Below are 23,248 nucleotides of genomic sequence, written 5' to 3' on the forward strand. Positions count from 1 at the left end.
CTACAAGACTCCCCTAGAAAAACAATACTTTCATTACTTTCTTTTGCATCACTTGTTAACCTTTGAGCACTCATCTAAAAAGTAATAAATGATACTTTTGTAGTAAGTACTTTTTAGGATCAATATATGCCACAATGAAAACAAATACACAAAGAATTACTTACCTGTGTGTTCACTACTTCCTGAGATAATGTTTGATTGAGTGGTGGGTACATTTCAAGTTTTACATTTAAAATTCCCACAGAAACTTTTGATTCTGTGCCTACAAATATAAATAAATATTTAGAATTTCAGCACATTTAATACTGTGTATATTTAGTCAGCCAAAGTCTAACCAAATAATTTAGGAGTTCGGCACTTTCCCACTTAAATGGAATGAGAATAAAATTCAATATTATCTTTAATATTCAAGTTAAAAAAAGAACCAAATCAGATTTTTATTTAATTTTTATAAGAGCATTTACCTAATTTTAAGATTAATAGGTCTAACTGTGAATAACTTTCAGTAACAAAGTAATTCCATTTTATGTCATGCAAAAAACATGGGTAGGTTTTGGGTTTTTAGTTCTTCTTTTTATTAGTAACATGTATTACATGGTAGCTAGTATGCAAGATTCCAAGGAGAGAATGACAAATGAGGCCTATACCATCGTTGCCCTATTAAGTGATGCTGACAGTAAGCAAGTCATCACCTCTCTTTTAAGTCTGTCCACCATAAAAGGCTGGAAGAACACCTACTCCACACTCTTCACTGGGACTAGGCAGGCATGATGGGGCACACCTGAAATTCCAGCATTCAAGGAGGCTGAGGCAAGAGGCCAATTGGGTTACATTGCCAGACAATATATCAAACAAACAAAAACCCCAGAACAACAATCCCCCCCCACCAAATAAAAGAACCACTGGTAGTGACAGAGACTTACCACCATATTCCAGGGTATGCAAGAAAAGAGTAAGCTTTTTGCATACATTATTTGTGTGTTTCAGAAAAATCTTATTTTTCTCTATAGCTTTATATTTATTCAAATAAGCAAAAAGAAATTAAAAAAAAAAACATTTACATTTCTATCAGCATTTTCAAAAAAAAAAAATTAAGATGAGGCCAGAATGATTCTGAAGTACTGCACTTGTATTATTCTTCAAGATATGCCCTAAAACTGCTATAAGAATTCCAATGAAACTCTATTTTACATTTTTCTCTCTTGGCTTATACAGCCACTTTGAAAATATAAAGTACATTTAAAATTGTGCTTATAAAAAGGTAACAGTGACACACACTAATCATCATACCTACACCCATAAGTTCCACAGTCAGACTGGACATTCCATTTTCTGAGCCCAAAACTGATCTCCATTCCAGAAAATAGGATGCTACTAAAGTAGTCTCACCAAATATGTCTGTTTTGATTAGTACCATATGAATTGGATCACTTATTGATAACATTGTTGTTGAATCAGCCATTCTAGTTCCATCACCTAACAACACAAACCAAAGAAAAAATACAACACATTACATAGTCAGAAAAGGACGATAAAAGTATACTAAGTAATGGGCTTATAAACAAAACCAAGTAAAATAACCTGGTGATACGTCAGAAAGCATGTCTGGGCCAGGGAATAAAAGTTCAGTTCTATTTCTACCACTAACTTTTGAGAGGCCAGCAGAATTCTGACAGGTTACCTACGTATTTATAGCATAATCAGTGCTTTCTGATCCATAAGAGATCTATTGTTTAAAACTACTTATATGCTACTACAATAAAAAAAAATCAAATATGCCAATATTAATCCTCAAACTTCCTTTATTTTCCAACCTCCAGAAGTTACCACTGTATTATTTATACAAAACCGAAAGATTTAGTACCTTGGATCTAGCAAATTATTCCCTTAACATTTTTATAGGGGAAAAAAACCAAATAGTTTATGAGTGTATTAGCCATCTTAAAATCTAAAATTACAAAGGTGTAATTCACAACTTTGCTCAGTTTATGATTCTGTGTTCTAGGTTGACAACTAAAATGTATAAAATGCATCTAATACACATCTAAATTTTGACTTAGAGAAGGATCATATCTCATTTCTCCACTACAGAACTGCTTAGCATAGAACTATGTATTTAAGTGTTTATTACCAAAGAATCAGTAATTAAGATAGTCAGAACATAATCTTTAGGGAAAATTAATTAGCAAACACAGAATAAAGCAAACTGGGTAGAAGTCATTTAAATCAAAAACAGCAGTGTGTGGGGGAGGGGGAATGAAATGAAACAAAAGACTAGAGATTCATCCACTAAAACTCTCTTTGTAGCAAAAGCCATTTTTTTGCAATAACGTCTAACAGAGATGTTCTCAATCAGATGACTATTATTGCTTGCCTAGGTTTTCTCTGTGTACTTCAAGCAGAAAGCCATCATGAAAGTCTGGTTCACAGGCACATGGAACGGGTTTAGAGCGAAAGCGCTGGTTCCGGTAATGCAAGCATAGGGTAAAAGTCGAGCAGACTTGCCCTGGTGAAGGCTCGGGCTCCTGCAGATGCTCCAAGAAAGCTCTTCCGCCCAAGACCTGAAGGTAAAGATACCTCCGTGTCGGATCAATGGTAGCTGTAAAGTGCAGCAGTACATATGAGGAAACCTCGAGGAACTTAACAGACATGATCAACACATTAGGAAACATAACTCGACAGAAGTAAAGCCAAACTCAAACAGGGAAAATAACAAGTTTACTACATGGCAAGACCATCTGCACTGTTCTGGGAAGGAGAGTTACATATATGATATTGTTCTCTGAGTTCATATTCTGGCTACCATCTGAAATGGAGTCACAGCCAGAGTTCAGTGTACCTTTGCATTTTTTGTTTGTTTGTTTGAGACAGGGTCTTGCTACAGGCTAGGCAGGCCTGGAACTCTCTAGTAGTCCTCTAGGCTGGCCTCAAACTCAAGATCCTCCTGCCTCTGCCTCCCAAATGCCAGGATCACAAAACCACCATGCGCAGCTTTACCTTTGTTTATTAGCTGCTTATAAAACATTCCTTAATCTCCACAAACCAACTAATAAGACATTTATCAACTTAGCAAATGTGTATCTGTCACATAATTATATTACCACTAAAAAGGAAAAGCTGTACAGTTTTTATAAATCATAAGTATTAAGACATATTATTAAAACATAAGAAACCAGTATTTCTGTTTTTGCATCTACTGTGCTAATATGAACTCTTCTGATGTCCTCCATACAAAACAATCTAAGCTTCAGGCTAACTGCAAAAATTTAAGTATTTCATTTTGGAAAGAAAAACTGAAATGTTTTCTATCAAATACCAAATACTATACTATAGCATGTCAATATCCATCACTAAGCACAACAAAATTAATGTTTAAAAGAATACATACTTTTTTTTAACGTTGATTGTTTATCAAAACCAGCAGGTTGTTTTGGAGAGGAAGGAAGTTCTTGATCAACATTGTCCTAGAGAGATAAGACAAAATCAAAACAAATTAGAAAACAAAAGTTATAGTTAGGAAAATGCTAACCATGGAACTCAGCACTGAACCAAAAGGAGACAGGATAAGGCACCTCCAAAAAGTCCCTCATTCTCGAGGAGGAGGAGGCTGGAGGATGGCAACTTCCAGGCTACATAGCAAGTTTCAAGTCAGCCTGGGCTAAATAGCAAGACTGTCTCAAAAAATAAAACAAAACAAACAAAAAGCTCCTTATTTTCCTAGCTTAATGAAAATATATACCTGCATAAAAGATAATAAAACTGGTTGCTTTTTTTCGTGGAACTGGAATTTGAACTCAGGGCTTCATGCTTGCAAAGCAGGTGCTTTACCGTTTGAGTCACATCTCCAGTCCAATTTGCTCTGGTTATTTTGGGGATGGGGTCTCTTGACCCCAGATCTATTTGCCTGGGCTAGCCTTGAACTGCGATCCTCCCTATTTCAGCCTTCCAAATAACTAGGATTAAAGGTGTGGGCCACTGGCAGTTAACTGGTCACTCTTAAAGCCTAATTAATACTAAGAAATTAAATTGTCTCTAAGTCTTGCCAATCACAGATTGCTAATTCTTAATACCTTGAACAAATTTAAACTTCCTCTAAACTTCATAACATTGTCTAAAGATTCCACCAGGCACTTATCTTAATAAAGTGACATTCACACAGCAAAAGATGTTATTAGGTCAATTTTTATAACAAATGGCTTTGTAAACCTCAAAATCCAAAAAAATTAAAATACTTAATTCCCTGGTGTATTATGAAGAGTACCCTATTTTTACAGTGTGTGACCCAGGTATTGAGGTCACAGTTTTTCATTATTGCCTCATTTTCAAAATAGGGCCTCCTTACTAACTGCATGGAGAAGCTAACTCCTGACCTATTTGGATAAAGATTTGAGGGCTCTTATGTAATCAATTGTTCTCTTAAATAATTTTATGTGCACTTATTTTTAAAAATAAGCTTAACCTAAAAAATTACAGAACTATCTTAGGGAAAAATAACTGTTAAAATGTTGAAGAAATTTGACTAAAATATGTATATTTAAAGTTACAGGTGTAGCAAGTTAAGAGAAAATTCTGTCACTGCAGAGAGAAATATAGTACAAAACTCCCTGATACATAAGACCATTTGCCATATTTAAAAGCAGTGCAAACTTAAACTTGAAATAAGGAACTAGACAGAAAGAGAATTTTGGTTTTACTAAAAGGAGAGGCCCCCAAATACAGAACCTATACACAGTGTTATACACAAATATTTATACCCTATTTTTTCCCTTAAAAGATTCCTCACAGTAACTACTCACAGTAACAAAATTAAGTTCTTTCATCACATCGTCAATAATTCCTCGACGTCTAAGGGCTTTGATCAAATCTTCTGTTGATAAATGTTGTTGATCAGGTGCCAATTCTTCCCGTATCGTCTCCGCCAGAATTTCCCTTATTTTGCCATGGACATCCATCTATGTAGAAAACTCACATCATTTACAACATTACAGAGCAATTAACTCTAGTTTTAGGCTTCTAGAACTAACAGAAAATGTCCAATTGTTACCCTAATTGAGAACAAAGGTAAGCTTCTAAAAGATGACACTTTTGAGTAAAACTCTAGAAATCATCTCTGTGGTTACCGACTACCTTTCTTACCCTCTCCCCACCTAACAGTCGATGAAAACAAATCTTTGGAGAGGAAGTATAGAATAGACGATCAAATGGAAGTGAATTTCAGCACTCAACTTACTGGCGGTGCAACCCTCGACTAACTCGTGAGCCTGCTCCCTGCATAGGATGGGGACAAGACAAAGACACCGAGCTGGCACTCAAGTCACCACAAGCAGTGGCTTTTGTTACTTCAGCTTAATGCATTCGCTGCTCGGTAAGGTCAATACACTCGCAGATACCGTTGTATTTAGAGAATCGCTGCTGGAAGCTCCAGTTCAACTACGGTCCCCCACGTCCCCACCCCGGTCCCTCACCTCCCACTGCAAACCCTCTCCACGCACTACTTAACATTCGACCGGACTTTCACAAGTCGGCCGCTAAACGCCCAAGTTCCCAGCCGTCCTACCTCGCTCCGCGCCGCTCACCTTGCTCAACTGTTGCTGGATGAGCTGCTTCAGCTCCGAGGCTTTCTCCGGAGGCAGCGACATGCTGGCGGTCGGCGCCTCCCCGCCTCGGACGCCCTAACTGCGACGTGCACCGCGCACAGCCCCAGACGCAGCAGGAGCCCAAAGCTGCTCCGCGGAGCCTCGCGCAGCCTCAGAGGAGCGTGACGCAACTTAAAGTGCGCGGCTGGGCGGGAACGGAGGCTGCTGAGGCGGCAGTGCCAACTGTTTTCAAACGGCGCCAGTCGAGCAGGCTTTGGGGCTGTCCGCAGCGCTGCCTGATCATCTCCGCCCGCCGACCCCAACTTCTCGAGATCCCCGCACCCCGAGACCTCAGAGCACTCGCTTGCCTTGTCTTTTCAGCTCTCTGACAACACTAGAGCTCCATCTTTCCGCGCCTCGAGAGGTCTCTTTCCGCCCTGTGCACCGGCAGACAGCTGGACGGTCCTCAGGACCTCGGCGCCGAGGGACTCGAAAGACCCTGCCCACGTTGCCAAGCTCTAGGGAAGCGGTTTGAGGACTCTGCCTATTTCTGTTCTCTGCTTTCCCGGTGCCCTTTCCTCCCACCCACGGCGACTATGTTTGTTCCCTGCGGGGACTCGGTCCCCGATCTCACGGGCTTCACCCTTTTGATGGTGAGTCTCCCCTTGAACTTGGGGCTGTCGCCACCCTGGCCCAGGAAGTTCCACCTGGCCTTGAGAGAAGGAGAGCACTTGTTTCTGTTTCTGGTTTTCAGACAGGGTGGTTGTCACCGGAGGCGGCGGTCCAAACAGAACCTTTGTCTTTGTTGCCTGCAAGACGTAGTGTGTTTGTATGTTACGTATGCATTATACATACGTCGTGCGAGGCATCCCTAAATGTTATCCTTGAAATCTGTTTCCAAAGAGTTTTATAGAGTCAGGCTTAAGCTAGCACGGTACTGTCGGAAGGGAAACTACTGGTAGAGTAAGAAAAGTATTTTTTGTAATTTTTTCTTGTAGTTTACGCGCAGTCGTACAATTGCTATATGCAGTCATTGTTTCTCGTGCAAATATTAGAAGAGGCGCAGACCAGTTGGAAAAGCATGTAAGTCAGTAAGAGCAATAAATACTAAGAAGTGTGAGAAGGATATAGAAAGGCCCGAAAGTCATTCACAGGAGGAGGGACACCAGGGACTGTTAAGACAAGCTTCTTGGAGAAATTAATGTCTAAAATATGGGGCATGGTGGGGAAGCATTTCAGAAAGATGGGCACCTAAAAGACACATGAGCATGGGGGAACTGGAGACGGAAAAGAATTTGGAATGGCACATTGAGAGAAACTAGGTGAGAGACCCTGTGGCTCTAGAAGTCACTATTGGAGAGTGCACCATTTGAAGCTTTATGAAGCCTGGAGTGAAAAGAACTGTCTTGTTGATTAAATGTCAAACACATAATCAAGCATCCATTTAGATTTAGCAACATATAGGTTAATGGTGGTCACGTGGGCAAACAAGTACCAGTGGAATGGCAGAGGAGGCCTTATTAGAGTGGGTTGAATAAATGGAAGAAGGGGAGGTAGAGACTATATATATTCATTTGTTTAAAGACAAAGTTCCTGCTTATGTTTGGTAGACAACTGTTGGAGAATTTTGGTTATGTAGGGGCATGAGAAATGAGTTGGCAGCTAGGGAAAAACATGGAGTCAAGAGGGTTTTTTTTTTTAGAATGATACCAGAACATATTTACATGATGATGAGAGGAATTCAGTGGGGAGGAAAGAGGGATGATGCACATGAGTAGCGAATCTTCAGAGGTAATCAGGGTTTTGGTAGATGAGACCAGTGAGAGATGGGAGAACACTCAGGAAATTGAACACCAAAGAAGGCAACTGCTGGAAAAATGCAAAGGAGGAGCTCATTATAGGTATACTTTGAGGTGTTGGGTTTGGAGACATAACTATAACTCCAGCTGCTTGGGAAGCAGACAGAGGAGTATCCTGGTTCAAGGCCACTTGGGCAAAAGTGAGTCCCTATCTCAAAAACAAGCCAGTTATGGTGGCAAATGCCTGTGATCCCAGCTACTCGGGAGGCAAAGGTAGGAGGATCACTTTTAGAGGCTAGCCCAGGCAAAGTTAGTGCAAAACCTTATCTAACAAAAAAACTAGAAACAAAAGGAATAGGGATGTGGTTCAAGTGATAGAGTGCCTGCCTAGAGACCCTGAGTTCAATCCCCAGTACCAAAGAATTAAAAAAAGAAGAGATACTTTGGATGGCTGACGCAGGGGAATCATGAGTTTGAGGCCAGTCTGGGATACATATGTTAAAAGTCATCTATTAGATGTAGTTGGTAAGGGAAGAGGAGGAAATTTCCTGGCTTAAGCAAATGAGTGAATAATGTTGCCCTTTTATGAAATACAAATTTGAGGACAAGATGGGGCTAAAGTTTAGTTTTGTACTTACCAAATGTGAATTGCCTATGTTATAATCATGTGACTATATCTAGTAGGCTGGAGTTCAGAAAATTATTGTGGGGTATAGGTTGATATTTGGCAGTTTGGCTCTTTGAAGTCATGGGAGTGTGTGTGTGTGTGTGTGTGTGTGAGATATGATGTGAAAAGGTCACTCTGACCTCCGGGAGTGGGTAGAGAAAGAAACACTAAACAAAGCAAACTAAAGGAAGATCCAAGATTGTTTTCATTCATACCTCACAGCTGTTACTCTTGCTTTCCCACTGCCTGGAATATTCCTTGCCCAGGACTCTGTATGGCTCTCTCCTTTACTTCTTTAGTCATTTGTCATCTGAAATGAGTCTTTCCTTGATCACCATATCTAAAATTGCAACCAACCATATATGCACGTGCTCACATTCACTTTTTCTCCACAGCCCTGTACTTTACTGTTTATATTGTTTATCACAAGTGAACTCCCTCATTAGAATGAAAGCTCCATAGGGCAGAAACTTTTTTTGGTTTGTTTTCCTGCACGAAAGAGTCAGTATCTAGCTGTGCACCTGAGCGTAAACATTCAGTACTGTTGCAATGATTATTGTCTTCTATCTAAACTTTTTTTAAATGCTGCTAGTTTTGATGACTCATTGATTGTACCTTTATTTCAGCCAGCAGTATCTGTTGGAAATGTTGGTCAGCTTGCAATAGATCTGATTATTTCTACACTGAATATGTCTAAGATTGGTTATTTCTATACCGATTGTCTGGTTCCAATGGTTGGAAACAATCCATATGCAACCACAGAAGAAAATGCAACAGAACTCAGTATAAATGCTGAAGGTACGTCTTTAGCATGTTATTTTTCCCCCACCACAAGGTAGAATTATTTATTTATTTTATGCAACCTAGGCAGGCTTGGAACTCACAGAAAATTTTGCACTATTTCAAGTTTTTCAAAAACTCCTAAAGAATACAATGTACCTACTCCAGGGATTTTATTATATGGCTAACATTTCCCTGCATTTTACTATTTCTTCTATTAATCCCAATGAGTGTTGCTGTCCTCTGAAGAGAAGAAGGAAGCCTATCAGAAACTAAAGAGCTTAGCTTTCTTAAGAATAATTTTGTCATAATACCAGAAGTTTCCAGGGGAATAATTCTCTGGTTTTACAATTACAATCAGAAAAAAAACAGTTTTTTAAGAGATGTGTATACTACCCTGCCCAGCTAAAAGAAAGAAGTTTTGATAACTTTTTACAGTTAACATTTTAGAGGTGAGTATATTATGTAGAATAAGACTCACTGGTACATTTTAAGTTACTTTTTAAGTGTCCTTTTTTAACCAGTTGACATACTGCATATGTTTTAGAGCTAGGTATGGTGGCACACATCTCAGGAGGCTGAGGCAGGAGAATTGTAAGTTTGAGGACACTCTTGGCAGTATAGTAAGACCCCATCTCAAAAAAGAACAGCATATGTTCCATAATTTTAATTATTGAAAATATTTAGATGCAAAAGCTATTCATATTTTATATTTTATCATTAATAATTTTAATTTGTCTGACTCCTTCATTATAACTGTCATATGATTTCATTTTCTTGTCTTTGTAGTATACTCATTACCTTCAAGGAAGCTAGTGGCTCTTCAGTTAAGATCTATTTTTATTAAGGTTAGTATGTTACATTTACCTTTTTAAGTTTATTGAAGTAAAATGTAATGAGAAAATACCAAATCAGTATCATTAAGAATTAAAATTCAAAAATCATTTCTACTATATTATATGTACAGTTAAGAAATGTCTGATCCTACAGTGAACTAAATTCATAATATTTCAGATATGTTACCATCATTTCATGGTCATACAGGAAGAAATCTAGACTTATGTCTCAGGTCTGATACATTCTCAATTCAGGTAATGTTGAAAAATGTAGGTGTTTGAAAATTATAGATTTATTCCATTTGAATTACATTTCAACCACTGAAATCTACATATAAATTATGTGTATGACAAGTTATACATTTAAATTATATATATATCAAAATATATGCAGAACCCATAAACACTTAGTAGACTGTTTTCAAACAGCAGCACTAATGACCCTTTAAATCAAGTCACATCACATCACTCCCTTTAAAGCCCTCCAGTGATTCCCATCTCATTCAAAATGAATTCACAGCTCTTTGCCAGGGCCCACAAGTCTCTTTATCTGTGCTGTCTGATATGCCATAAAGCTCTTTATTTATTTGTCAGTACTGGGGATAAAACCCAGGCCTGGCACATGCTACGCAAATGCTCTGCCACTGAGCTACAGCCCCAACCCCCACGTTTAAATTTAATTCATTAACTTAAAGTAAACAAAATTACAAGTTCCATTGTCAGTCACACTAGCCACATTTGAAGTTCTCAGTCCTCACACATGAGAAGAAGCTGCCATAAAGAGCATTGCCATATCATGGAACGTTCTGTTGGACAGTTGTGCTACATGATCTGACCTTCAACCATGCTGGCTGCCTGTATTATTCTGACTCATTGAGTTCACTGGCATATCAGGGTCTGTCCACTGTTTCTCTGCCCAGACTGCTTACCACCTTGAGAGTAGGGGATGGCTTGCTTTCTTCAGTGCTTAAATGTTACCTCCTCTGAAAGGTCTTCCCTGACCACCTTTTCTGTCTCCTTATCCTGTGTTCATGTTCTTCAAAAATCATCAGTAGAGCCAGGCACGGTGGCTCACACCTCTAATTCCACCAGCTTGGGAGGTGCAAATCAAGAGGATGATGTTTCAAGCAAGCCTGGTCAAAAAGTTAGTGGGACCCCCATCTCAGTCAATAAACTGGGCGTGGTAGTACACACCCATGATCCCAACTACATGGGAAGTCAAAGGTAGAAAGATCAATTTCTGAGGCCACCCCTGGGCAACCCTACCAGAAAAATAAAAGGGGGGGTTGGGGGGCTGTGCTCAAGTGATATATCAACTGCCTAGCAAGTGCAAGGCCCTGAATTCAAACTCTAGTACTGCCAGAAGAAAAAAAAAGGCGGGGGGAATCACTCCATGGCATGGCATGTCTATGTTATCTGCCTCTCTAATGAGAGTAAGCATTGCACAGTTTTTACTCCTATTTTCTGTGTGGGGAACAGGAATTGTATCTATTTCTTTCTCCCTAACCCCATTGCTCTCACTCTAGAGCCAACCTGCTTTCAGTCTGTTGAAAACATATTCCTTTACTAATAAACATTTTTTCACTGAAAGAAAAAAGAGAGAAGTGAACCTGTGATGTTTACTCTTCTACCCCACCCTGCTCCATAGGTAGTGCTTTGCTTTGCACAGAGAAGCTCACATTAAATATTGGTTGAGTGGATTTGGAATGAATTCAGGTACTATGTGTTGGGATTGTTTTGTTTTGGTTTAGTTTTTGATACAGGGTCTCTCTCTATATATAACCCAGGCTGGCGTCAAAGTTGTTGTCCTCCTGCTTCAACCTCCCAAGTGCTGGGATTACAGTTGTGTGCCACCACACCCAGCTAGAAATAATGGGATTTTAGTGGCAAGGTTAACCACTTAGTATTTGTTTAAACTTTTACTGAAATACAATATACATGGGAAAAGTGCACAACTCACACATACACAGTCTAATGAGTTTTTGCAAAGTAAACTCTGATATCAGCTTCCAGATCAGGAAGCAGAATATTATCAACCTTCCAAAGGCCCCATTATGGTGCTATGATCATTATTACAGCTGACATCTTACAGCAGGCTGACTTCAGGGATGTGACAGTCCATCTGTAATATTCATACTGTTACCAGGGACTGGAGATGTGGCTTAAGTGGTAGAGTGCCTGCTTTGCAAGTGTGAAGCCCTGAGTCAAACCCCAGCCTCATATTGTTGGCAGTAACAATCATTTGTTAATTCTCTCTTCTGTGTGGCATCCTATGGAACAAGTAAACCGTGATGATCGATTGTGCTGCTGATGCTGCATTTGCTTTTCCAGTTTGAGGCCATCGTGAATAGTGCTGCTGTGATTATATTTATGCATATTTTTTGGTTTTGCAGTACTGGGGTTTGAACTCAGGGCCCCATGCTTGCTGGGCAGGCCCTCTACCACAAGAGCCATGACTCCAGCCATTTTTTTTTTTTTGGCTGTTTTTGAGATAGGATCTCACTTTATGCTCCAGCCTGCCTAGACTGCAATCCTCCTATTTATACTTCCTATGTAGTTGGGATGACAGGTGCATGTCATAATGCCTAGCTATTGGTTAGGATAAACTTTTTGTCCAGGTAGCCTCAAACTGTGATCCTCCCGATCTCTACCTCCCAAGTAGCTAGGATTATAGGTGTGAACCACTGCATCAGGTTATTTCTAACATTTATATTAGAATCTCTTCTTTCATTAGTTAACAAGATTATTACCCAAGTTTTGCATGAAGAGCTACCAAAACATTTACCTTGTACCACTTGGTTTTTGGTTCTTTTCCTAATCAGTGTCATTTTTTAAATTAAGATAGGCCATTCACATACTTATAAAATAAATTTTGATAGATGGAAATAATGATTTAAAAGTAGCAAGAATTTACTGAGTATTGATTTTTTGCAGTGATACTATTCTAAGCACTTTGTACTTATTGTTCTACTTGATCATGACAACAATCCTATGAGGCAGGTACTAACACTGTCCTCATTTTTCAAATGAGAACACTGAAGCCCGGAAAGGATAAGCAGTTTGCCTGAGACACACGTTCTTTAGGAGGTAGAATTTGTACTGTAACCCAGATAGCCTGACTTGAATCTGCCTCCCTCCAGAACCTCTCTTAACCACTGTGCTATACTGCTCTCGTGTGTGTGTGTGTGTGTGTGTGTGTGTGTGTGTTTGAACTTGGGTTTGCACTTGCAAAGCAGGCACTCTACCACTCAAACCATCATTTTGCTCTATTTTGGAGATGGGGTCTTGTGAACTGTTTGCCCAGGCTAGCCTCAAATAGCAATCCTCCTGATCTCAGTCTCCCAAGAACCTAGGATTACAGGCATGAACCACCAGCTCCCAGGCAGAGTATTAAGTCTTTTGAGGAATTGAGGCCAGGTGTCATTCTGCATTCATCTGGGTAGTTCCTTGTGATCAGATTCCAGTCAAATTTCTGCCAAGGACACCTCATAAATGACTGTATGGTGATTATTAAGTAGCAGTGATTATTGAAGTAGAGAGGAGATTTTCCTTAAAGTAGAATGTTTTTGAAATCTAGATTTCTCACAATTTGTTTCATAATTGTAAAGACTCATTGCTCTTCATTTTTTATTTTCATTCTAAAAACATTAAGTATATCTGATAATACTAGTCATTTTAACTTGTTTTTTAAAATTTTCACAAGGATATATTCCTTGTATGGGGGGATTCATTGTGACAATTCCCAATAGGCTTATATTGTACATTGGTTAGATCGTCCCCACCATCCTTCCCCCTTATGCCCCCCCTGCTCCAGTACTAGTAATTTTAATGTGTGCAAATTATATATCATTATCATATAAGATTAATAAAATATATTAATTTTATTATCCTGTTACCCTAAGAGCTCACGTTTGCATTTTCTTTTTACTATCTCAATGGCATATGAAGTATAAATCCAAGTCCTTCTGTGAAATGTTGCTTTCCTGGGTGAGGAGCAGTAGCTGTGCCAGGGTTATTGTTCTTTCAAGCAGTCATTCCTATCAGCGCAATGATCTACAGATTCGCAGGTTGGTACTTGCCTTTGTCATGGTTTATTATATGATCAATTTCCCTATTGAAAAGTTAAAATAAATTCCAAAGCCATGTACAGTGGGGTCTAGATAGAGGAAGGTCAAAGAAAGTTAAGAGAGAAGAGAAATGTAATTAGGTAGATCCTTTTAGTTCCCATGAGATTAGTATACCTGGACTCGAGGAAGGGTTTGGTAGGAAGAGTTTTGGAATCATGCCGCTAGTGTTTGCCATCATGTGCATGACAGAGATGAACTTTTTTTGGGGGTACTAGGGTTTGAACTGTTGGCCTCATGCTTGCTAGGCAAGCACACTACCACTTTAGCTACACTTCAGCCCCTAAATTCTTAAATATAAGATAAAATACCCCAGCAATACAAATATTAACCTGTATATTTCATCATTACGCATAAAGTTGAAAAGATGTTCTATGGAATACTCTGATATGCAAAGATCTGACTTTTAAATTCATTCAGATGGTAACTTTTACAAACTTACAGATTGTATCATTTATGCACCCATAAAATCGAGGTGAGAAATAACAAGCCCATAGTTGCCTTTTAAAATGAGCTTATTAGGCCTGGAGGCAGAGTACCCTGAGTTCAACAACAACAACAACAAAAAGTACCACAAAAAAAAAAAGAAAGAAAGAAAAAGCTAATTTCTAAGAATGTCACACTAGACATTATAGACACCCTGGCAGAAAGGAGCCTGGCCATAGGAAATAGGTTTATTTTTATAGTAATTTTGCCTTGGTTTAAGTTTTCCTCTCTCTCTTTACACTCTGTGCTAAGTATGCAAATAACAAGCTAGAGTGAATTTTTTGCATCAGTTACTTTTCCATAATCTGCTGAAACTTGTATTTTGTATTATGCAACAGAATACAAGGACTCCTAGATAATTTTAATAAGAAAACTGGTGTTTGTTTAGTTTTCATATTTGTGAATTTTTAAAGAGGTGATTATATGATTGTTTCAGTACTCCCTTCCGGTACCTACTTACACCTTCTATGCAAAAGAGTGTTCAAAACAAAATAAAGAGCCTTAACTGGCAAGAAATGGAGAAAAGTCCATGTATTCCTGAAATGAATGATTCTGAAGTTTGTATCCGTATTCCAGGAGGAGGTATCACAAAAGCACTCTATGATGAAAGGTGAGTTTGCTTGACTGTTTGTTTCTTACTTTATTTAAACATGAAATTAATAGCATGGGATACATCGCAAGACCCTGTCTCAAAAGAAAAAAGAAATTATCACCGGGCACAGTGGCTCAACTTGTGCTGTACCCCAGTATTCAGGATGCCTGGCAGGAGGATAACCTTCGTCCAGGAGTTTGAGACCAGCCTGGGCAACATAGCAAAACTTTTACTCGAAAAATAATAATGATTAGAAAGGATATTTATTGGAACTTCGAAAGTATACTTATGAAACAGATACAATATTAGAGATCTGGCCTTCAGGGAAAGATTTAAATTTGGCTGTAGAATTGGTTTCTGAAAGCCATGTGTACCTTTTCAAAAATTGAATAAAATATACACAATATGAATTTACCATTTTAACCTTTTTTTTGCATGGGGGTGGGGGGACAGTACTGGGGTTTGAACTCAGAGTGTCATGCTTACTAGGCAGGTGCTCTTCCACTTGGGCCATGTCCCAACCCCCATCTTAACCATTTAAAGGATACAATTACATGGCTTTAAGTATAATCACACTGCACACATCCATCACCACTGTCTTCCAAAACTTTTTGTCATCTTACATAGAAAATTCTCCCATTTCTATAAAATTCATAGTAATGCCCCCACGTTCATTTCTGATTTTAGTAATCTGAGTCTTTTCTATTTTGTTCTTAGTCAATTTAGCTGAAGATTTGTCAGTTTGGTTGATCTTTACCAGAAAGAAAAGCCGTTCTTGTAAAGCAGGCGCCCTACCACTCAAGCCACACCTCCAGTCCGTTTTGCTTTGGCTATTTTGAAGATGGAGTCTGGAGAACTATTGCCTGGACTGGCCTCAAGCCATGATACTCCCGATCTCAGGCCCCAAATAACTAGGCTTACAGGCATGAACCACTGGTGCCTGGCAACTTTTTTCTTTTTTTTGGAGACATGGTCTTGCTGTGTAGCCCATGCTAGCCTTGTTAGAAATAGATTTGGGATTTTGGGGTGTCATGAGAGAGATGGCACAACTTAGAAGTCACTAGGCAAGGCACAAGTTACTTCTGCAGAAGGGTGTGCCACAGACAAAGAGTCCAGTTAGCAAGCAACACCAAGTGGAAAATTCACCTGGTTTTTATCTCTAGTAGAAGTCTGCCCCTTACCCTGATTGGACAAGTTTGAGTTCACAATCTTCATGATTGGCTATTTGAAAAGGGGACATGTGGGGCAAAGGACCTTGGGGCAGGGGGAGCAAGGAAATTTCTCTGTTTTTTGGTTTTTTTTGAGACAGGGTCTTTACTATATGACCCAGGTGACCTTGCTCCTCCTGCCTCAGCCTCTCGAGCTGTGATTACAGCAGGCTCGTGCCCCCATGTCCAGGTCTTCTTTTTTTTTTTTTTTTTCATTTTTCTTTTATTATTCATATGTGCATACAAGGCTTGGTTCATTTCTCCCCCCTGCCCCCACCCCCTCCCTTACCACCCACTCCACCCCCTCCCGCTCCCCCCCTCAATACCCAGCAGAAACTATTTTGCCCTTATCTCTAATTTTGTTGTAGAGAGAGTATAAGCAATAATAGGAAGGAACAAGGGGTTTTGCTGGTTGAGATAAGGATAGCTATACAGGGCATTGACTCACATTGATTTCCTGTGCGTGGGTGTTACCTTCTAGGTTAATTCTTTTTGATCTAACCTTTTCTCTAGTTCCTGGTCCCCTTTTCCTATTGGCCTCAGTTGCTTTAAGGTATCTGCTTTAGTTTCTCTGCATTAAGGGCAACGAATGCTAGCTAGTTTTTTAGGTGTCTTACCTATCCTCACCCCTCCCTTGTGTGCTCTCGCTTTTATCATGTGCTCATAGTCCAATCCCATTGTTGTGTTTGCCCTTGATCTAATGTCCACATATGAGGGAGAACATACGATTTTTGGTCTTTTGAGCCAGGCTAACCTCACTCAGAATGATGTTCTCCAATTCCATCCATTTCAGGTCTTCTTTTTTAATATATGCAATTTATAGCTATAAATTTCCTTCTTAACACTGCCTGCCAGAATTTTTGATGCATTGCATTATCATTTTTAATCTATCTCTTAAGTATTCTCTAATTTCCTTGTGGGGTTTTTTTGTGGCTTTTTTTTTTTTTTTTTTTGTGATACTGAGGTTTGAATTCAGGCCCTCATGCTTGCTAGGCAGGCTCTCTACTGCTTACCACTCCACCAACTCTTTTTTGTGTTGGGTACTTTTGAGATAGAGTTTCAGTAATTCTTTGCTCAGGGATGGCTTTGAACCGCAATACTCCTGATCTCTGCCTCCTGAGTAGCTAGGATTACAGGCGTGAGCCATCACTGCCTGGGCTTGTGATTTCTAATGTAACATGTTGGTTATTTAAGAAGGTGTTGCTTAATTTCCACATATTTGAATTTTCCATTTTTCCTTCTGCTACTATTGAAGTAAAAGATACTTTGTACTATTTCAATCTTTCTAATTTATGATGACTTGTTTTGTGGCCCAGTATATGGCCCCTTGAAGAATGTTCCGTGTGTACTTGATAAAAATGTATATTCTATTTTTGTTGAGTGGAGTGTTTTGTACATGTCTAATTGGTATGTCATATTCAAGTTTTCTGTTTCCTTACTCATCTTTTGTCTGGTTCTATACATTATTGCACATAGCATATTGAGGTATGTTATTGTAGAACTATATTTCTCCTTTTATTTCTATCAATGTTTCTTTATATATTTTAGAGCTTGGCTATTTTATGTATAATATAAAATATTTTATATAGAATATTTTTATATAGAATATAAAATACTCTATATAAAATATTGTTATATTTTCTTGATTAATTGACCTTTCATTAATACATTATGTTCTTCCTTGTCTCTTTGAACAATTTTTTATTTACAGTATATTTTGTATGACATTAGTATAGCCATCCTTGCTGTCTTTTGATTACTGTATGCACCTTTTTCCATCTTTCTCTTCTAACCTGTGTATGTGTAAAGTGAGTCTTCAACCGGTCGCCAGTGGCTCACATCTAATCCTAACTACTCAAGAGGCAGAGATCAGGAGGATCACAGTTTGAAGCCAGCCCTGGGTAAATAGTTTGCGAGACCCTATCTCAAAAAAACCTACTACAAAACAGGGATGGTGGAGTGGCTCAAGTGGTAAGAGCATCTGCCTAGCAAGTGTGAAGCCCTGAGTTCAAACCCCAGTACCATCAAAGAAAATAAAATAATAAAAAAGGTGATAAAGTGAATCTTCTAGGCAGCCTATAGTTGTATTGTTTTAAATATCCACCTGTCTGTCGTTTGATTAGAGTCTAATCTGTTTACATTATCTTTTGTGTTACTTGATATTTTGTAGTGACACATTTTGATTCTTTTTCAATTTTCTTGTGTATATTCTATAGATATTTTCTTTGTCGTTACCTTGGTAATTATAATAAAGTTATAACAATCTAATCTGAATGAATACCACCTTACCTTCAATTGCGTACAAAAACCCAACTCTCACAGCACTATCTTCCCCATTATATGGCATTGTCATGAATGACAACTTTCTATATTATATCTCCAGTAATATAGGTTAATAATTATTTTTATGTATTTGTCTTTAAATCCGCTACAGTCATTCTTAGTCATTAGTTAGTCCTTATGAGTTATAAGTATTAAGAAGACAAATGACAAAAGTAGAGACAGAAACTAGAAAGTTATTACTTTATATTACTTTCAAACCTTTTTATAAATCGATTTACATGTTCCTGCTAGGTCTGTCATCATATTTGTAGACACTATGCTATTCCTGTTGGACTTGCCTTATCCCTTTGCTTCCTGTTTCATGTAACCTGAAGCTAAGTTAGGGACTAATTAATGGTACTTGCTTTATGCTATAATTCCCTTCTCACTGTGTGCTCACATAGCAGAGAAAGAAAAGCAGTCGCTTTCTCTCTTTAAGACCACAGTTTTACTGGATTATGGCCCCACTTTTATGAACTCATTTAATCTTGTTTACCCTCTAAAGATCCTAACATACACAGTCACAATATATGAATTTTGGAGGGTCAGGAGACACAATTCAGTTCACAGCATCTGCTACCAAAGTCTCTTTACTCACTATCATATTTCCATCCTGACCTGCTCTGAGCTCCCTCTGTGACCAGAAAGTGGTCACAACAGTCCCTGACTAAAGTCCATTGGTAATTTTACCTTCTTAATAGACTATCCAAGGCTCTCCAGGATCTCCTTGCCTGGCTGGAAGGTGTCTCATTCAGTTTTTCTTTTGTTCCCTCTACTTTTCTCCTCTTACCCCTCTTGTAAAAACCTACCTAGTTTCCAAGAGTCAGTTCTCACCTCATCTCTCCTCTGCATCCTTTGCTTGTTTGCTGCCTCTGCACAAGAAATACTCTCCTCTCCTTTTACTTCCACTGCACTCCACCCCTTGCCTCTTACCAGTTTCCCACTCTTGTCTTCTGACCATGACAGAGTACTGTTATCAGACTTGCTTTTCTGCCTTAGAAAACTGGAACCTTGACAACAAAACAAAACAAAAAACAGTGTTTTTCAGGCAATGAATAACAAGCAGCACTTGAATGCGGTCTTGGACTACAAATTTTAAAAGTCCTACATTGTCCAAGCTGTCTGTTTACAGGTACCCTCTGAGTTACAGCACAGCAGGTCTGCTGGCTGAGGGGATGAGGCTGACAGAGTCTGAGGCAACTGAAAATTCAGGTATACAGCCAGAGAGGAGGGGTCTGCTCACAAGAGCAGGGATTAAATTCTCAGCTCTGCTTGCAGAGTGAGACTCCATGAGGTCAGCAACAATAAATAAGAAACCTTAAAAACAAGGCATACTCAGTATAGAACATTTGAAAAATGCAAAAGAGTCTAAAGAAACAATATTTAAAATAGTTCTGTCACCCAGAATAACGCCTTAGTTTTTAACCTGTTTTCTTCCAAACTTCTTTATAATTGAACCAAATATATTTATCAATAACATATATTCTCACATTTGTATAATTCTAATATTTGTAATGCTGGTTAGAGTTTATCCTATTAAAGAAAATTTCATCCAGGCACAGTGGTTCACTCCAGTAATCTCAGCTACTCAGGAGGTGGAGATTGGAAGGATTGTCATTCTAGGCCAGCCCAAGCAAAAAGTTAGTAAGATCCCATCTAAATCAAGAAAGGGGAATGGTAGGGCACAATTGTGATCCCAGCCACATGGTAGGCTGTAGGTATGAGGACTATAATCTGAGGTTGGCCCCAGACAAAACCACAAAACCCTACATGAAGAATAACGAAAGCAGAAAAGGACTAGTGTGTAGCTCAAGTGGTACAGTGCCTGCCTAGCAAGTGTAAGACCCTGAGTTCAAACTTCAGTACTACCAAAAGAAAAAAAGTTCATACATAATTTTCTTCTAATTTTCAAAAGCAAATCTTTTACTAATCTGTAGCCAAACCTATATTGTGTTCGGCACAATTAAATATTCAGTAAAGATTTTGTGGGGTACTGGGAATGTGGCTCAAGTAGTAAAGCACCTGCCCTGAGTGCAAATCCCAAAAATTTGCAGACATTGCTTAGCATGTAATAATCACTCAGTAAATGGTGTCTATAAGAAGGAATAAACTTTCTTTAACCATTCCATTCTCTTCCAGTTTTCCTTCACTGTTTTAGGTTATTAATAAGAGGGATGCTATTTTCTTTAGTCTCTTTGGTATGATACTTCTGAAAATCACCTTCTTCTAAAGTGGGTTTAGGGAGAAGATCACAATGTACCTCATGTGCCAGAGCCAAGGAAAAAAAGGATGACTTTTTATGCAGCCTTCGGTTGAGACACAAACTTACACATTCCTTAGGTGGATGTTATGTGGCTCCTGGTAGTAGTCCCACAAATTGAATATTTGTGAGGCAGTGGAAGACAAGTGGTCTTGTGATGTGATGTCTTTTCTTGCCAAAAACCAGACAGGTTAATTTACTCATAAAAACTGACATTAAGTCAGCATCTTCTATCAGGGGAAGAATGCTCAATTGTGCTCTTTATTTCCTGTAGCTGTTCCAAAGAAATCCAAATGGCAGTTCTGCTGAAGTTTGTTTCAGAAGGGGATAATATCCCAGATGCATTAGGTCTCGTCGAGTATCTTAATGAATGGCTGCAGATAATCAAGCCACGTGTAAGTGATTGTAGTTGTATGCCTCTGATTTGTCTGGTTTTGTGTTCATTAACTCGCATGGTACCTACTATATAAGTAAACCAAATAAGTGAAAGTTGATGTTAAATATAGACATATCTTTACATAAAATTTAGTTTTAAGCTAAACTTTTGAAAATAAGAAAAGACAGATGTTTTATTAAGGCTGATTTTCCAGACAGGAAAATCCTATATTCTTCATTATGTTTATTATTCATGTTACCTTACCTTAATTATAGCAGACAAATTCCTAAAAGAATAAATAAGTATTCTGTGTAATTCAGTATTATTTTAGGAAAGCAAAAAAGTATTGATATGTAAGCAACACTGTTAAGTATTGAATATGGATTATAATCAAGATTTTTTTTCCTGCTGTGAAATGAGCATATTATATACAAGGAAATGAGTTAGCCTTTAGGCATAACGAAGCTTTATGTGATGGGCAACAGGTTTTGTTTGTTTATTTGTTTTGTTTTTTGCGGCCTGGGGTTTGACCTCATTGCCTACACCTTGAGCCAGTCCACCAGCTCTTTTATGTAATGGGTTTTTTCAAGAGAGGGTCTCATGAATTATTTGCCTGGTTGGCTTTGAATCATGATCCTCGTGATCTCTGCCTCCTGAGTGGCTAGGATTACAGGCGTGAGCCACCAGCGCCTGATTGGCAACTGGTTTTTTAATTTGTGCTTTTGCTTAAGAAAAAAATTGTTGCAAGTCACCTTGGACTTACTCATTTATTTTTTTTAACCTCTCTTCCTTTTGAATTTGATTTTACTTAATAGATTCCATCTGTAGCCATTCTGGTATATCAACTTAAGGAAATTTATCTTCATTTGACAAGAAGATGTAGAAAATTATTTCTTTTCCTAGCAATAGAACCTCACTAAGTGTCACAATCAAAAGGGAGACTTACTGGTAAAATGAAAGATTAAACTGTTTTGTTCCTCGGTTACAGAGTGATGACACTGCAGCAGCTGCCTTGCCATGGAAAATCCCAAGCTCTTGGAGATTGCTCTTTGGCAGTGGTCTTCCCCCTGCACTTTTTTGACCTGTTTCCAGTTTTATACCTTACGTCCCAAGACACTTTATACCAACACAATTGCTAAATATTCAATATAAAAAATTATACTATCTGAGAATATATTAGGAAATACTCTTCACAGAATATCTGAAACAAAGAAAGGATTAACAAAGATTTCTTGCCATGCTTTTCCATTATATGTGACAAATGATTAATGTAAATTTTGTACAATAAAATTTTATTTCATAAGTAATTCTGTCTGAAAAGTATCTTTCTACATTAGCTTTATTAGACTGTATGAGCTTCCTACTTTTTTTTTTTTTTCTTTTTTTTTGAGATACTGGGGTTTGAACTCAGCTTCATGCTTGCTAGGCAGGCGCTCTATCACTTGAGCCGCTCTGCCAGTCCTTTTTTTGTATTGAGTATTTTTAAGATAGTGTCTCATGAACTGTTTGCCTGGGCTGGCTTCAAATCACGATCCTCTTGATCTATGCCTCCTGATTAGTTAGGATTATAGGCTTAAGCCACCAGCTCCCGGCTTCCTATTTCTTCTGTAATGAATTATTACAAACTTTGTGGCATAAAACAACAGTTTATTTTCAGTTCTCAAAATCAGAAGTTCACTTGCAAGGCTAAAATTCAGGTGATGGTAGGGCTCTTCTGGGTGCCACAGGGGAGAATCCATTTTCTGCCTACTTCCACCTTCTGAAGGGTGCCACATGCATGGTTCATGTCCTTTTCCTCCAATCTTCAAAGCCAGCAGCTCAGCATCTTTAAATCTTTCTCCTTCACTTATAAGGAACTTTGTGATTATATTGGACCCACCCCAATCACTCAAGCTAATTTTCCCATCTCAAAAGAATTTTGGTATAAAAGCAAATGTTTTTGTTACTTACTACATGCCAGTCATTGTCTACACATGATCTGTTATCATGATCTGTGATTTACTGTGCTGCCTCTGCCTTGGCCTTCTCATCTATAAATCAAGTGCATACAATATTAAAGGATACACCCCACTCTATAGCACTCTGTAAAGTTCCTTTTGATGTGCAAACCTGGATTCTATAGCCTCTTTCCCTTTTGGTTGAAATACTAAGTGGTTGTTGACCTCAACAAAACTGACAGAATTGGAAATCCCAGGCTCAGCATCCCAGAGATGCCAATTTAA

General features: G+C 38.5%; 2 protein-coding genes across 5 annotated transcripts in view; one reads left to right on the plus strand and one right to left on the minus strand.

Moving 5' to 3' along the window:
- Positions 1–5,752, minus strand: part of Cep76 (centrosomal protein 76) — a 30,028-nt gene extending 24,276 nt beyond the window's left edge. For 3 of the 4 annotated variants that reach the window (XM_074070371.1, XM_074070373.1, XM_074070370.1), the window contains exons 1-6: positions 5,577–5,752; positions 4,797–4,952; positions 3,389–3,464; positions 2,375–2,599; positions 1,291–1,476; positions 165–262 (exon numbers count right to left, since the gene is read on the minus strand). In XM_074070371.1, coding sequence (XP_073926472.1) covers positions 165–262; positions 1,291–1,476; positions 2,375–2,599; positions 3,389–3,464; positions 4,797–4,952; positions 5,577–5,639 — 804 coding nt within the window. In that variant the 5' untranslated portion in view covers positions 5,640–5,752. Of the gene's footprint in view, positions 1–164; positions 263–1,290; positions 1,477–2,374; positions 2,600–3,388; positions 3,465–4,796; positions 4,953–5,557 lie in introns of all 4 variants that reach the window. The other variant, XM_074070372.1, reaches the window with a different exon arrangement.
- A 302-nt stretch (positions 5,753–6,054) lies between these two features.
- Psmg2 (proteasome assembly chaperone 2) lies at positions 6,055–22,333 on the plus strand. The gene is made up of 7 exons (XM_020156074.2): positions 6,055–6,229; positions 8,669–8,840; positions 9,612–9,670; positions 13,607–13,725; positions 14,705–14,878; positions 20,925–21,045; positions 22,015–22,333. Exons 1-7 carry the CDS (start codon positions 6,173–6,175, stop codon positions 22,105–22,107), a joined length of 795 nt encoding a protein of 264 aa, XP_020011663.1. The 5' UTR covers positions 6,055–6,172; the 3' UTR covers positions 22,108–22,333.
- Positions 22,334–23,248: the final 915 nt, after the last annotated feature.

This window comes from Castor canadensis, chromosome 4 (assembly GCF_047511655.1).
Source record: "Castor canadensis chromosome 4, mCasCan1.hap1v2, whole genome shotgun sequence".
NCBI classification, from domain to species: Eukaryota; Metazoa; Chordata; class Mammalia; order Rodentia; family Castoridae; genus Castor; species Castor canadensis.

Excerpts from the sequence above, each read along its gene's own strand:
- Psmg2 (XM_020156074.2), top strand. The coding sequence starts at position 6,173 with ATGTTTGTTCCCTGCGGGGACTCGGTCCCCGATCTCACGGGCTTCACC. Across the intron at positions 9,671-13,606 it reads TAAGATCTATTTTTATTAAG|TATAAATCCAAGTCCTTCTG; the intron begins GTTAGTATGTTA and ends TGGCATATGAAG. Across the intron at positions 14,879-20,924 it reads AAAGCACTCTATGATGAAAG|CTGTTCCAAAGAAATCCAAA; the intron begins GTGAGTTTGCTT and ends TATTTCCTGTAG.